The sequence below is a fragment of the Peromyscus leucopus genome, chromosome 10 (genome assembly GCF_004664715.2).
Source record: "Peromyscus leucopus breed LL Stock chromosome 10, UCI_PerLeu_2.1, whole genome shotgun sequence".
Taxonomy (NCBI): domain Eukaryota; kingdom Metazoa; phylum Chordata; class Mammalia; order Rodentia; family Cricetidae; genus Peromyscus; species Peromyscus leucopus.
Window position 1 is genome coordinate 90,301,786 of NC_051071.1, and position 15,796 is coordinate 90,317,581.

The 15,796-nt window shown below is 48.4% G+C and overlaps 2 protein-coding genes across 2 annotated transcripts in view; both read left to right on the forward strand.

The window, feature by feature from the left end:
- Positions 1 to 1,450: 1,450 nt before the first annotated feature.
- The window catches only part of Lrrc8d (leucine rich repeat containing 8 VRAC subunit D), an 87,336-nt gene continuing 72,990 nt past the window's right edge, over positions 1,451 to 15,796 (forward strand). The window contains exon 1 of the mRNA XM_028867338.2: positions 1,451 to 1,593. The gene's annotated coding sequence lies outside the window, so the exon portion shown is untranslated. The remainder of the gene's footprint in view (positions 1,594 to 15,796) is intronic.
- LOC114691806 (bifunctional hemolysin/adenylate cyclase-like) lies at positions 9,180 to 15,263 on the forward strand. Its single transcript, XM_028867344.1, has 2 exons — positions 9,180 to 9,189; positions 9,318 to 15,263. Exon 2 carries the CDS (start codon positions 9,338 to 9,340, stop codon positions 10,505 to 10,507), a length of 1,170 nt encoding a protein of 389 aa, XP_028723177.1. The 5' UTR covers positions 9,180 to 9,189; positions 9,318 to 9,337; the 3' UTR covers positions 10,508 to 15,263.

Consider the following 15,796-nt stretch of genomic DNA (forward strand, 5'->3'; position numbering starts at 1 on the left):
GAGCACTGAGTAGGACTGCAATTTGCACCAGTTTCTTACGACTGCCAGAGTTTAGCTTTTCATACAGAATAATCAAGAGTTTATTGTTTCTGTTCTGTTTGGGGTTTGGAAACCAGAACAGCTTACTGAGACCAACAGGCTGATGCCACAACCATCTGTTAAATGCCCATTGCTTGAGAGGTTCCAGGGGCAGGCAGGTTGCAGACTCTGGCCAGCTTTCCAAACTGGCAAACCCTTGACTCTGGTAGATTTGGAGCCACCTGTTTACATTTTTACAAATTAAAAAAAAAAAAACTACAGTTATTTATTTCTGTGCATGTGGGCGCTTGTGTGCCCTGGCACACAGTTATGGAAATTGGTTCTATCCTTCCACCATGTAGGTCTCTGGTTTGGTGGTGGCAAGTGTCTTTACTGCCGAGTCACTTCCCGCCGCGACCCCACCCCACCCCCACCCTCCACGTGCACCTTAGTTTTACTACTCTGACGTTCCTTTAAGTCAGGGCCAGCCTGTAAAGACACTTGCCACCGAGCCTAACTGTCACCTAAGGTAAGCCCCAGGACCCACGTGGTGGAAGGAGGAGAGAGCTGCCTTTTGAGTGTTGTCCTCCGACCGCCACACGTGCATTGTGGCACGCATGCGCCGCCCCCCTCCCCCGCCATAAATACATTTAAAAACTAACAGAAAAGGAAATCAAGTCGGAGTTTGACCAAAATGAACGTGATCTCAGAACTTTTCTGTGATTCGTAATCGCATAGAAGCAAAGTTTAGGGTTATGTTGGCGGTGGGGGTGGGGGGTAGGATCTGGTAAATGGACTGACGATCCCCTCGATCTGAATGGAGACCCCAGGAGGAACTCAGCATATTTGCGGGGTGCCCCCCACCCCCCACCCCCAGTTCGTGACAGCTCTGCTGCGGCTGCTGTGCACACGCTTCCCTCTTGAGTCAGCACAAGACAAGTAATTTCCCATCCTGAAAGCTAGCTCCCTGCTGCGCGTGGATCTGCTGGGATGTAGCGCCGAACTTCCCAGATTTGCATACTCGCAGCCTCCCTCTCCCCGGGCAAAGCTCGGGTTTTGTCTTTACACCTTCCCGGAGGTGATTCTTCTCTTGGGAGGCGGAGGCAGGGTAGGGGAGGTGAGGCTGAAGGGAAGCGAAGGCCAAGTGCCGGCTGCCCACCCCGGGGGAACCGGGAGCGGTGGAGTCCGCGGCAGGCAGGGAGGTGCGTCCTGCAGCTCGGACTGGAACGGAGGACTGGAGCCGCGGCCGGCAGGGGGAGGCCGGGCCCGGGGAAGCGAGCCGGGTGGTGCGGACCCCGGCGGGGCAATCGCAGGCTAGATGGCCGGTTATGCAAACCGCTGCCCCTCGCTCGCCCGCACGCTCGCTTGCTCCGCGGCTGCTCCGCGCCCCCCTCGGCCAACACACTCTCTCGCTCTTTTTGAAACAGGAAGTGCACTGCTGACTGTAACGTGCTGCCGGCTCCCAGGATGGAGGAGTGAAGTCTCGCGTCGCCGCGGTTCCAGCCCCCGGAGCCCGCCCGCAGCCGCCGAGTCCTCGAGAGCGCCCTGAGGGAGCAGGGTGGCCACCTGGTCCAGGTGTGCGGGCTGGGGCGGGAAGGCGAGGGGGTCTTTGCTGGCGGGGACTTTCTTGATCGCCTGTCCCTGCCACTGTGTCCTCCTCCAGGAGTCTCTAGCACTTGGTCGCCACCGCCCAGGTGTGTGGGACAGGCCAGGAAGGTTCCGGGCTGCGCGGTTGGGGGACCTCTGGATGCGCTCCCCCAGATTGGCGCTCTCCGGGCTGGGCTGGTCCCTGGGCTGCCCTGGGGCTGTCTGGGCCGCCTCCTGGAGTCCCCAGCTGCCCTCACCACCCTCTCCAGCTGCTGCGCGGAGCAGCTGCTCTTTGTCCCTCACTCCCTGGCCCGAGGCTGTCTAAATACCGTTCTGGGAAGCTTGGGACTGTTGGGTGTTGCTGAAGTTGGTGTGAGGGGGGAAAAGTGGAGAAGGAAGGAGGAAGCTGCTGAGCTCTGTCTGGGCGAAGAGTAAGAGAGGCTTGGCAGCTCGGCTGGGAAGCGGAGGAGGTGGGTTGCCGGGAGAGCCAGGGCCCTTCACAAACTGAGGGGATTGGAAGTGCAGACACACACCGGAAAAGTGGGGACCACAAATGAACGACAGCAGTGAGTTCTGAGGTGTTTAGTCTGGTGTCTGGCTTGTTACCTCTGCTGTGGTTTCCCTGTGTGGAAACATGGTGCTTTATAAATATGAGCCAGACATTTTTAACTTATTACATTCCAGTTGTCACCAAGCTAAACTAGAGGTTGCCTTTTCTCAAACTCACCAGGTGGCTATAACTCCCTAAGCTTGCCTTGTTTGGATCCAGGTGTTAATAAAATGCTTGGGAACAGGTGGGTTTATGCCATAGACTTTGTACCTTCTTTTCTGAAGATGCTCTTCCCTGGAGGGGGCAGAGGGAGGGAGATGGCTGTGTTGAGGAGGGACACTAGGGAACCACCTTGGCTGGGAAGGCGTTTGATGGGATGGTGTTATGACAAGTTAAATGTTCGAGTAGTGTAGAAGTCGGTCTCAGCTTCTTACTTCTTTTGGAGGCAGCAGTGTGAGCACATGGCACCAGGAAAGCGAGAGTCTGCCAAACGGAGGGTCTTTTTCCACACTCCAGTCCTTCATCTTTTTGGGCAACCCTGCTTTCTCAAGAGGCGGGCTGCTGACTGAGTTTAAATCCATGCCACTCAGTGGGGACCAGGGTCTCACCATGTAGCACCGAGTGGCCCAGAGCCCGGAGGTTTGCTTGCCTCTGCCTCCCAAATGCTGGAATCAAAGGTTGGCAATCTCATACCCAGCCTAACTGTATCATTCTAATCCTGAAATTGTTACAGCAAAGTATATTTTTGCATAATTTATTTTGCTTTAAAGAAAACTCGCAGAAAGGCCAGTAAGTTTGTGCCCAACTTCTTTTTCATACCAACAGTTGGGAGACAATTTCAATGATAACATCGCCTCGTTTCAGTGGTTCTTCAGAACTTCATCGATTAAACACTTTTATCGATTTTATTTATTTTGTGTGTGTGCGCGCGCGTGCGTGCATGCGTGTGCGCGCGCTCACACCCAGCACAGCACACATTTGCAGGAGTCATTTCCCCTTTCCACTGTGGGGGTCCAAGGGATCAGCTCAGGTCACCAGGCTGGGTGGCAAGTGCCTTCACGTGCTGAGCCACGTGTCCGGTCCCAGAACGTTAATCTCTTTAAATGTAGATATTTTGAGCACCTTAAAAGTGTCGGCAATTGGTACACTATAGTAGCAGTAGCCAAAATATTTTTTTTTAATGGACTGAGCAGTTAATTTCCTCCTTGCTAGATAGATATGCTTTGACTTAGGTGGGCGTGTTCACATGGTGTGCTTTCATCTGCGGCGTCTCGAGTCAGGTGTCAGTGAGTGTTCACCCCTTCGGGGAGTTAGGTCAGCACTCCGCAACCTTTCAGGGTTACAGAGAACCGTCTCCTCTTCCTATCTCCAGAAGTCAGTCAGTTCATACCTGGTGTGTGCTTCTTCCTGCAGCCCGTTGGGCGTGACACATTTCCCGACTCTTGTATCCGCCGAGAAGTTCACATTACAGAAAACCAAGGGTAAACTCACCAAACTTTACATTAAGACATGAAATTTTAAGCCAGGCAGGGGTGGCACATGCCTTTAATCCCAGCACTCAGGAGGCAGAGGCAGACTGATCTCTGTGAGTTCGAGACCAGCCTGGTCTACAGAATGAGATCCAGGACAGGCACCAAAACTACACAGAGAAACCTGTCTCGAAAAACAAACAAACAAAAGACATGAATTTTTTTTAAATAGTCCCTAGAAGGGGCTGCTTAGTTGACAGAGTGCTTGTGTACTGTGCAAGAAATCCTAGGGTTGATTCCCAGCTCTGTGTAGCGTGTGTGTGGTGGTGCACGTCTATAATCCCAGCAGTGGAGAGGTAGAGACTGTCTAAGCTACATAGTGAGTTTGAGGCCAACCTGGGATACACAAAAACGTCTGTTCAAAAGGGAAAGTTCCTATGTGGAAATAAGTTTATTTTATTATCTTGGCATTCCTCAAATTTGAGGCTTTGCTTAACTAGAGTTTTTATATTATATCTGGAAAGATACTAATTAAAATTTGTGGTCCATTTTCTCTGGGAAATGCTACATGAACAACTTGTCTTCTTTCCAGTTTCTGGTATGTTTAGCAAACTAAAGTCCCGACTCTGTGATACTTCGTCAAAACGTCAGGGAGAAGATGGGAAAGGGCAGTAGAGGAAAAGTGAGGGTTTTGTTTCTTTCTTAAGGGAAAAAATGAATTGATACATCCAGGTTTCCTTAAGGGCCAGGCACTTCCATTTCCGTCTGTGGAGGACTTGCTGGAGAAGCGGATCTGTCTCTTGCAGCAGAGGCCGAGGGTGAAGGGTGGCTGGCTTTGATGTTAAATGCCAAGGAGAAGTTAGTGATCAAGAGGAGACTTGCCGTGGCGATCAGTGCAAGCGAAGGGTTTTGTTGTTTCAAAACCCTCTTACTTTTCTTCACGCGGATTATAAAGTAAAAATTATTGTCTCTGTCGGAAATTGTACTGCATTGGTTTTCAACTTTTAAAAAACAATCAGGATGCTTTTAATTTACTAATAGATTTCAGAGGTCTTGATTTATTTAGAGTTTTATTTTTGTCATCTCTGGTGAGAAAGTTACTTAATATTACTCAACTAGGCGTGGAGTAGTGACCACAAGCTGTGTGTGTTTGTGACATAGTTGTGCTTCTGAGAATGGGGCAGGGATTCAGTAAGATCCTGCAGGGCCTAAATCCAATTCAGGGCCAAAGTAAAACTGCTCCAGACTGAAAATGATGGAGAGGTGGCCAACGTCCACAGTACATTGCCCCTCCTGCCGTAAGGATTCCTGGGTGTGATTTTTCTTCTTCCTTGGACATTAGAATGGTGATGTGCAAAGTCCTGACTTGGGGTCTGATCTTGTTTCCTAATTTTGAAATCTTTGTAGTTACTCAGTCATAGGTGATGGGATTTCTTCTTATCCCCAGCCCCTAGAGAACATCCCTTCCTTGCATTTGCCAGGACTCGGACACACACCATCACTGCTGTTATAGCTGCTGCTGCCTCCATACCAGCCTTGCATTCATTTCCCAGAAACCAAGAGAGTCTCACCCTTAATCTTTACAGTGTGTGATGAACATGGGGAAAAGGTCCCATTATTTGTGTCTTCTGCAATGGGGAAAACGTGGATGTTTGTTTTGAATCGGTCTCTCTGGCTGTTAAGACGATTCTGTCAGTGCCTAGTGGGTCAGTGAAGTCTGCCTGGGTTAGTACACCAAGTTCTTTATCTAGTTAAAAAAAACAAAACAAAACATTTCTTAGGCCAGGCATGGTGACTGCAGTGACAGTACCCAGGAGAATAAGAGTTTGATGCTAGCCTGGACTACACACTGGGACCTTGGGGTGTGTGTGTGTGTGTCCCCTATTTATTTAATGTCTCATATACTTTCCAGACACTTGTGGATGCTCTGTAGTTCTCTTGGTACTATGCATGCTGGGTAATGACCCTGTTTATGAGAAGAAACGGAGGCAGGCTTAGATTGTGACTTACACAGACAAACCGTGGCCTGTTCCAGATTTGTGCAGGCCCTAGTCTTAAACAGCGCCCTCCTTGCCTCCTGCTCTCTCTCTCTCTGCTCACGGAGGCCAGTAGCGAGCACTGGATGCCCTGGACTGTGAGCCACCCTGTGGGTGCTGCTCTTAAATGCTGAGCCATCTGTCCAGCCAGGTGAGTTTTTTGATACAGTTGTGTGCAAGTGGTATTACACATGGTTGTGCCAATGTTATTAGGGGTTGTGTAAATGTCAAGTTTTTATCTCCATCAATGCCCCATAATGACTTTTTTCTTTTCTTTTCTTTTTGGTAAGTGGTCTCATTTGTTCTGTAGAGCAGGCTGGCCTTGGACTCAGAGATTTAGGGATTCATCTACAAGACTGTCCTCCCTTTTCTTGCCCCTCCCCATCAGCATCATTTGTCTTTCTAGATAGGGCCACTTTTCCCATATCATAAATAAACAAATGACTTTATGTCTATAAAATCTAGGAACCATAATGACTTATTTTACTAACAAATTTCCTGTGGTTACTAATGGGCTTTAATTGGACCTCATAGTTTAATTTTGCCTTTTTGTGAGATTTTTGAGATTTCTTCATTAACTAACTGCCCTGAGTATCTTTTCATGTCTTTGGCATCTCCTTTTTCTCTGCCGAGTCTTACCTTTCCTTGAAAGAATTTTTAGAGTATCTGATATGTTCTATAAATTAATCCTTTGTTGCTCTTTAAAAATATTTTATTGTATTTAATAGTGTGTGTTTGTATCTGTGGCTAGGTATGTGTGTATGTCTCATTACTTTGTAGAACTGCATCTGCTTATGCGTGTGCGTGCGCATGCACACACACACACACACACACACACACACACACACACACACACACGGTCTCAGCCTGGTGGTAGTGTTACACACCTTTAATCCCAGCACTCAAGAGGCAGAGACAGGCACATCTTTCTGAATTTGAGGCCAGCTTGGTCTACAGAGTGAGTTCCAGGACAGCCCAAACACAGAGAAACCCTGTCTCAGGAAAAACCAAAAAAAAAAAAGGGGGGGGGGCGGGCAGAGGCTCACTTAGCTTAGGCTAGCCTCAGACTTGGTATGTAGCTGGGTATGTCCTTGAACTTCTGATCCTCCTGCCCATACCCCTGGAGTGCTAGGGTTACAGATGGGTTCACATGGCCCAGTTTATCACGAACCCTTTTTTATTCTAAAGGGTCATATTTTGGATAATTTCCCTCAAAATTCTTTATCATGGAATCCATTCTACATGCTGGTCTTGTGGCCATTGTAGAAGCATGGATTCTGTTCACTTGACTTATTTGTGTGTTCTTGGGCCTTCAATACACTGTTTCATTGTTTCAGGTACATTTATATAACTTAATCTTGTTAGCATAATTGACATATTAATGTAAGTTAAGAAGGTCACACGTGGTTTAAGTTTGTTATTTTAGATTTTTGTGATACTGGGGATTAAACCAAGGACTCTCCACATGACAGCAAGCCTCCTCCCTCTGAACTATACCCAGTCCTGAGACTATTTTAAAGCAGGCAGTCTTCTGGCTTTTGTTTGTGCGTCTTTATTTTATTTTATTTGTGGCAGGCTCTACTGTAGCCACAGCTGGTCTCCAGCTTGTAGCCAGCGATAAATTTGGACTTTTAATTCTCCTGTTCCCACCTCCTGAGTGCTGGGATTACAGACATGTTCCACCATGCCTGGCCCATGCATTGCCGGGGATCAAACCCAGGCAGGGCTTTGTGCAGGCCAGGCAAACACTCTACCAATTAAGCTGTAGCCGCAGCTGGCGTCTTAATTCCTTGCACACATCAGTACATTTCTAGATGTAGCTACTGATATGGAACGTTCTCTAGTTTGATGGCAGCCTCCTTCGAGCATTACCTCTCTGTGTCCCTGCTTGCCTGTTGGCGGCGGTGACCTTCTTTCACGCTGCTCCTCGTGGCAGGGCAGTGGTGGCTCACTTTAGAGGGTTCTCTTTCTTCTTCAGTGCTGTTTGTAGCTCGTGTAGCTTGGGTGGTTTTGAATGTTTTATGAGGTACGATGTGGTAATAATTGGGTGCATACCCTTGAAAGCCTGTTAATTATAGATGTCTCTTTATGACTGGGGGAACAGCATCCATTTCAGCTCGGTTTGCTCCAGGTTTCCCCCGCTCCAGTGTGTTCTCAGTTCACAGGGTCTCCTTTCTCCATTTTATATCACACAGAATACTACATACATTATTTTATTTGATAAGTAAGCTTTTGCATTCCAGGACAAAGTACAATGTACATTGCTTGGGTATATATATATATATATATATATATATATATATATGTATGTATGTATGTATATGTATATATATATATAATTTATTTAGTGATCTCCAATTTTTATATATATATGTTGGAGATCACTAAATAAATAAATTTGATCTTGCTGAATATTGCATTACAGAACACTATAGGCCAAAGATGGTGGTGTCCTTTCCCATCTGTTCTAGAATTATAGGTCATAGTTTTTGTTCAGTTGTTTGATTGTTTGAGATATGGTCTTACTGTGTAGCTCTGGCTGTCCTGGAACTCAGTATGTAGCCCAGGCTGGCCTCAAACTCAGAGATCTGCCTGCCTCTGCCTACCAAGTGCTGGGATTAGAGGCTTGTGCCTCCACTCCTGGCCCTATTTTTTTCTTTTGAAATAGGATCTCATGTAGCCCAGGCTGTCCTCAAACTCCCGATGTATCCGAAGATGACCTTGAACTTTTGGTCCTTCCGCCTCCATTGCTGGAAAGGTGGGGCTAAAAGTGGGCGCCGTCCTGCCAGTTAGTGCCGTGCTGGGTGTGAACACAGGGCTCCACCCACAGGGCTCTTCCCACAGGGCTCCTCCCACAGGGCTCTACCCACCGAGTTACACCAGCCCCTGCCAGTTGGTGCCGTGCTGGGTGTGAACACAGGGCTCCACCCACAGGGCTTTACCCACCGAGTTACACCAACCCGTCTGTACTTCTTAAGGTAATATAAGGGAGAGTTTCAGTTTTTATTTAATTACTGACAATGACGAAGCTTGTATTAAGCATGATAAAATTCTAACAGTGAATGTTCTGACTCCAGAACCTGCTTAGACAGATAAAGGCAGTCCCTCTGTTAGAACTGTTCTCCCCACTCATGTGCTTTAAACCGGATTTATTATCTGTTTGGCTGAGTGATTATGATGACCCTTAGCACTTGTGGAGGACTTCATCAACATCGGTATTCCCATTTCGTGTTCAGATTCCTCTCTGCTGCCCTCATCAGCCGCCAGACCCACCTTCCCTACTAACCATTAAATCTCATTTCCTTCTCTACCTTATTCTCAGCTCTTGTGTACCTGACATTGTGTTAAGTTTGGAGTATAAAATAGAGAATCGAAAAGCACCTGAACTCAGAGAACAGGAACAGGCACATAAGCCACTATCTAGAATTTAGCTCACAAGATAGACACATGCACCAGTGACCAGACTGAAGAGCTTAAGACACACGTGTGACAAGAATGCACTGTGACAGGTGACGGAGAACAGGACACCGTGACAGAGGACAGGACACCATGACAGGTGACAGAGAACAGGACACCATGACGGGGGACAGAGAACAGGACACCATGATGGGTGACAGAGGACAGGACACTGTGACAGAGGACAGGACACCATGACAGGTGACAGAGAACAGGACACCATGACAGGTGACAGAGAACAGGACACCATGATGGGTGACAGAGGACAGGACACCATGATGGGTGACAGAGGACAGGACACCATGACAGGTGACAGGGAACAGGACACCATGACGGGGGACAGAGAACAGGACACCATGACGGGTGACAGAGGACAGGACACCATGACGGGTGACAGAGAACAGGACACCATGACAGGTGACGGAGAACAGGACACTATGACAGGTGACAGAGGACAGGACACCATGATGGGTGACAGAGAACAGGACACCATGACGGGGGACAGAGAACAGGACACCATGACGGGGGACAGAGAACAGGACACCATGACGGGTGACAGAGGACAGGACACCATGACAGGTGACAGAGAACAGGACACCATGATGGGTGACAGAGGACAGGACACCATGATGGGTGACAGAGAACAGGACACCATGACGAGTGACAGAGGACAGGACACCGTGACGGGTGACAGAGAACAGGACACCATGACAGGTGACGGAGAACAGGACACCATGTCAGGTGACAGAGGACAGGACACCATGACGGGGGACAGAGAACAGGACACCATGACGGGTGACAGAGGACAGGACACCATGACAGGTGACAGAGAACAGGACACCATGACGGGTGACAGAGAACAGGACACCGTGATAGGTGACAGAGGACAGGACACCGTGATAGGTGACAGAGGACAGGACACCATGACGGGGGACAGAGAACAGGACACCATGACGGGGGACAGAGAACAGGACACCATGACGGGTGACAGAGAACAGGACACCATGACGGGTGACAGAGGACAGGACACCATGACGGGTGACAGAGAACAGGACACCATGACGGGGGACAGAGAACAGGACACCGTGACGGGTGACAGAGAACAGGACACCATGACGGGTGACAGAGAACAGGACACCGTGACGGGTGACAGAGAACAGGACACCATGACGGGTGACAGAGAACAGGACACCATGATGGGTGACAGAGAACAGGACACCATGACGGGTGACAGAGGACAGGACACCATGATGGGTGACAGAGAACAGGACACCATGACGGGTGACAGAGGACAGGACACTGTGACGGGGGACAGAGAACAGGACACCATGATAGGTGACAAAGAACAGGACACCATGACAGGTGACAGGACAGGACACCATGACAGGTGATGGAGAACAGGACACTATGACAGGTGATGGAGAACAGGACACCATGATGGGTGACAGAGGACAGGACACCGTGACAGGTGACAGAGGACAGGACACCGTGACGGGTGACGGAGGACAGGACACCATGACAGGTGACAGAGGACAGGACACCATGATGGGTGACAGAGAACAGAACACAAAGAAACTGATTTTGTGCGTTCCTGTTTGTGAGGAGAATCCCTCAAAGAGGCGATTTGGTGTTTAGTGCTAACGTTAGTTCCCAGGCTGAACAGGACAGAGCTGTCCTGATGGAGCAGCCGTAGTTTAGAGATACAGACCCCGGTGTGACACAGCAGTGACTGGGATGAGACGGGCGTGCTGAGGAGGGCAGAGAGGCTCTGCGTTGGTGCCTAGGGTCCTCCATGCCGTTCTGGAAGTGTGGGATTCGTCCCAACAGTGTTGTGGAATCTCGGACCTTAAAGAAATGCTCAGTTTATTTTTTTAAGGTGTGGGACCGAAGCAGAGGTCCAGGGGCGCTGCAGTGGTCCAAGGTGATGCAGCAGAGATAATGTGGTCTTCAGCTGAAGTGATGGGAACAGAAAGGAAAGGACAGACGGGAGAAATATTTAGGAGAAAGAATTGATTTCTGGTTAGGTAGAAAATGGGAGAGGAGGAAGGAAGGAAGAGGAGCAAAGAGAGTTTTCTGATTGGAAGCTGTCCCTGAGGTGTCATTAGTGAGGACAGAAAACCAAAGGAGGACACGTTGGGAGAGCATGGTGAGTTTGTTTAAAACCCCTTTACACGTATTTATTGAGTGGCTGGGGGGTAGGGGTCTCGTGTTCCACGGCGTCTATGTGGAGGTCGAGGGACAGCTTGCAGGTGTTCTCTTCCGTCTTCTGTGTGCCAGGGGGCCTGTACTCGGGTCATCCGACTTGGCAGCATGTGGCCTTACTTACTGAGGCTTCCCCTCCCTGTTTGACATGAAGCTGGGGTGTCTGTAGGGCACTGAGAAGTGTGGGCCCTGGGAAGAATGTGAAGACGGGCCAGGTACCCATGGCTGGAACAGACCGGCATAGCCACAACGTAATTGACATCCTCCAGGCACGGCCAAAGGATCAAAGAGTAAGTGAACAAACAGAGAGCACTTAGTCATATAATCCTGCAGTAACCTCCGTGAAAGAATTACTTACTGTCCTGTCCGTACATGGTGTCTGAAGCTCGGTAAGCAGCCAGGTCACCCAGGTTGTGAGTAGGGGAGCAGCTAGCTGCTGGGTCATCAGGGGACATGACAACATCATTGGTGAAGAGAATAGAGGTGACTAGACTTGGTCATGTATTTAGTTGGTCGTTAGAAGAGTTACCTGTAAAGTTAACTCAGGTGAAGACAAGAGGAGATGAGAAGCAGGGTGGAGGGAGCAGTGTGTGTGTGTACATGCCCATCCTTGTTTGTGAAGCACATGATGATGACTGCTACTTTTTTCCCCTTTTGGTTTTTTTGAAGCAGGAGCTCAGTATGTATTTTTGGACGGCCTAGAACTCACTTGTAGACCAGGCTAGGTCTAACTCACAGAGATGTGCTTGCCTCTGCCTCCTGAGAGCTGGGATTAAAAGCATGGGTGGTTAACATTTATGGTAGATTGGTTGATTGAGAAACGTGATTAAGGGTAGGAGAGGGGATAATTTACAGAAAAAGTTTGAGGTATACTGGGGGCATGCTCAGTAGCATTTGGTGGGGTTATCCTAGAAGGAAGTCAGGACAGCCATTCTCTAGAGAGAGTATAAAGGCTCCATGTGGATGTAGGTGAATGTGCAGGTGGGTGGGGAAGGAAGCTGTGAAATCCACTCCTGCGGCTGGGAGAGTATTAGCAAGGGAACAGATGAAGTCTGCTGCCAGAGGCCTTGAGACAGACATTCAGAAGTGACCTCAGGAAAAGGAGCCGCTGGGTCAGGGAGGATCAAGAGTTGTGCATTTGTTTTATTATATTTACTTATTCTGTGTGTGTTGTGGAGCACTTGTGGAGGTCAGGACACAACTTGAGGGAGCTGGTTCTCCCCACCCTCCATGTGTCTCTCCGTCGAGGTCTTCAGACTTGGCGGTAATTGCCTCTACCCACAGGGCCATCTTGTCCACCCAAGTAGTCCGTTCTTTAAGGTCCTGTCAGTTCTGTGAAGTTGGCTTTCCTGGATGACGGCGTGTTATGATAACATGTGAACTTCTGAACAGAACACTGTGGCCTTGCCTGAGCGTCAAGTTTAGTGACGTGGAGGAACCTAAGGTGGACCAAGAAGATGGGGAGCCAAAGACCGAATGTTAAGGAATTTGAGTGCTAGCTGCAGGGAAATCACTCACATCATGAGGCTTCAGTTTTCCTGTCTGGTGGTGGAGGAAGTTAGATTTTATGTCTTCTCGTCTCATAGCTCTCTGGAGTCCGGGGAAACTTGCACACCATTAGAAAAAAAAAAACTAATGGATCAGAGCAAATCAAGCCCCTGCTCACAGAAGCTCTTAGGCTCCTGTCCTTAGGGGGTTGGCAGCTTAAGATCAGGTCAGCTGTGGGATAATTTGTGGCCCTGGACGTCAGCTGGGGAGAGGTCACAGCCAGGAAAGGAGACGGAGAGGAGGGTGAAGCTGTGGCTGTCTGTGCCCGTCTTGTGTGACATGGCTCACTCTGTAGCCATCTTTTAAGAATGGAGCTAACCCCAGGGGTGGGGCTGGTATTAGGGGGTGAGTCCAGGTCAGGTAAGTGGCTGTGGAGATTACTGTAATAACTTAACAAGCTACAAAGGTGACAGGACACTCTCTTGACAATTAAGCCTCTAATCTTTAGGCTGTCAGAGGTCCCAGAAACCTGGGTCCCCGTCCCCCCCCCACGTTCCACTGTTAGACAACTGAGTGCCTGGAAAATTCTTCACAGGAAGAAACAGGGTGTAACAGACTTAGTGAAATGTTTTTCCAAAATTCACTCTTTTAAGGCTGGGGATACTATTCTGTCTCCACTCCAGTTATCTAGAGTCTGAAACTCTTATTTGCCCCCCGTAATTAAATATTCTTCAAAGTGAGGCATAGTCTAAAAATGAAAACCATTTCATCTTGAACTTAAATTGTCGTCTCTAAATGTGTTCTCCCATTTCCTGAGAAACAGCAGGAAGGAGATGCTTTCTCTAAATAAACCAAGCAGCCTGAGTGTGAACTCAGGGCAGTGGGGATCAAAGACTCCAGCGTGGTCACCCAAGGGGAGTTTTCCAGTCCTTTCTATAACCTCAGAAAGACAAGTCTAATGCTAGTGCTCTTGTTTATCTATTGGTTTGGCATGAAGCATGAGAATGTGTGTGTAACTTGGGAGCATGCCTTGAGTGTGCTTGAGATGGTCTTGGCATCATTGGCTGTCTCCGTCCTGGAATCTGTTCCTAAGATGTAATTGATGAGGGTGGCATACCTCAGTGGGGAAATATCCTTCTTAGCCATGGCATTTAAGAACAGACCACCATCTGAGTTCCTGCGTGGCGGTGGTTTGACTAAGAACGGTCCCCATGGACTCATTTGGATGCTTGGTCCCCGGGTTGTAGAAACCTTTGATAGGACTGGAAGGATTAGGAGGGATGGTGGTGTTGGAAGAAGTAGTTCACTAGGGGTGGACTTGGAGGTTTCAACAGCCCATGCTAGGCGCAGTCCCGCCCCCTCGTGCTTTCTGTCTCTTGGTCTCTGTCTGTCTGCGGGATGAGAACGCAGCTCTCAGCTCCTCCTTCAGCACCACGCCTGCCGCTGTGCTCCCTGCCATGACAGTCACCCGAAACCGTCAGCCAGCCCCTGATTAAATACCCTTTTACAAGAGCTGCTTTGGCCATGGTGTCTCTCCATGGGAACAGAACAGCAACTAAGACCTGGCTCTCTTTGAACTTAAACTCTGTATAGCCCAGTAAACTGTTTTCATGGCCGTTCCAGGAGGAAACTGTTAGCAGCTTAAACCCTCAGCTCCACTGAAAAATGGAGTTGGTGACAGTAATTATAGATGAGTCTGTATGTATATTTATTTATCTTTAGATAAGAATAGGGTGTTTATTAATACTCATTTCCAGAGACAAGATTTCGTGATCACTATCATTCGTCTCATAATGTGTGGTGCTGTTCTGTCCGTGGTGTGCAGCAGGTCAGACAGTTTGTACTGGGAATATTGCGTATAATTGGCACCTTTGTACAATTATCTGAAGAGACTAAATTCCCGCCTTGCGTTGTCTCTCAAGAAAGGATAGAGAGAGCAGGATGCAGCTCAGCACCTGGGTGGCGTGCATGAGGCTCCTGGGTGGCATGCACGAGGCTCTGGTCCATCCCTAGCCTGGAAAGCAAAGGAGAAGAAAGGTAACAGCAGAGATCAAAGCAGCCAGGGCTCTCGTCCATTTCTCATTCTCTTTCTTTTTGACCCAAGTCTTTCTATTTAGTATGCTTCTTGTGGACCGAGTTTTTTCCTACTTGACCAGCACCATATGTATGTAAGTATATTCAAGTCGTTCACATCCAGTGGGATCAGTGGTGAAGGGTTAGCACTTACCGTGTTTGCGATTGCTCTCCAGCTGTTGCTTTTGATGTTGGCTACCCCTCTTCTGCCTTAGGTGTTTTTGTTTGTTTGTTTATTTGTTTTGTCGTTTCTCACTGTGTTGTTCAGACAGGCCTCCAGCTCACTCACAGTCCTTCGTTCTCTCTGCCTCTGGGATTACAAACGCGTATTGCCATACTTTCTTTTAAAAGTGTTGAGTGATGGCCTTAGAGTTTTTGATTGCGCCCCACCTCAATTTTATTATTATTATTATTTATTATTATTATTTATTATTATTATTATTAGTGACTTGCACAGCTTTAGGGTTGACCTGCCTGGGACAAGGGAAATGATGATACAGGATCATCATATAAATAATGATACAGGAAATAATGATACAGGATTTCGTGATACAGGAAAGCTGGGATCCCGTGGGCCGTGCATTCTGACGGAGACTTACCGGCATGTTGGAAACTCAGCAGCTTTATTAAGTAAGCTGATGGAGGATCGGTTACCTCGTCTCAGTAGGGTTCCTGTAGGGAGCCATCGTAAGCTGTCGTCATGCTGGAGGAGGAAGCTGTGGTTGATGTTTTCTGCACATGCTGTCAGCATCCATAGTTGGACCAGGGGAAGGCCTTGCAGTTCCACTGAGCCTGACTAAGGGAAGAGCTTGTTCCCATAGGTTTGAGGCCTTAGGGTCTTTGACATGGCCATACTCATGTTGTGAGTGTTGATTCTTTTTCTAATTCTCCTTCTCCTCCTCCTCCTCCGCCTCCTC

Coding starts and splice junctions, on each gene's coding strand:
- LOC114691806 (XM_028867344.1), top strand. CDS start 9,338: ATGACAGGTGACAGAGAACAGGACACCATGATGGGTGACAGAGGACAG.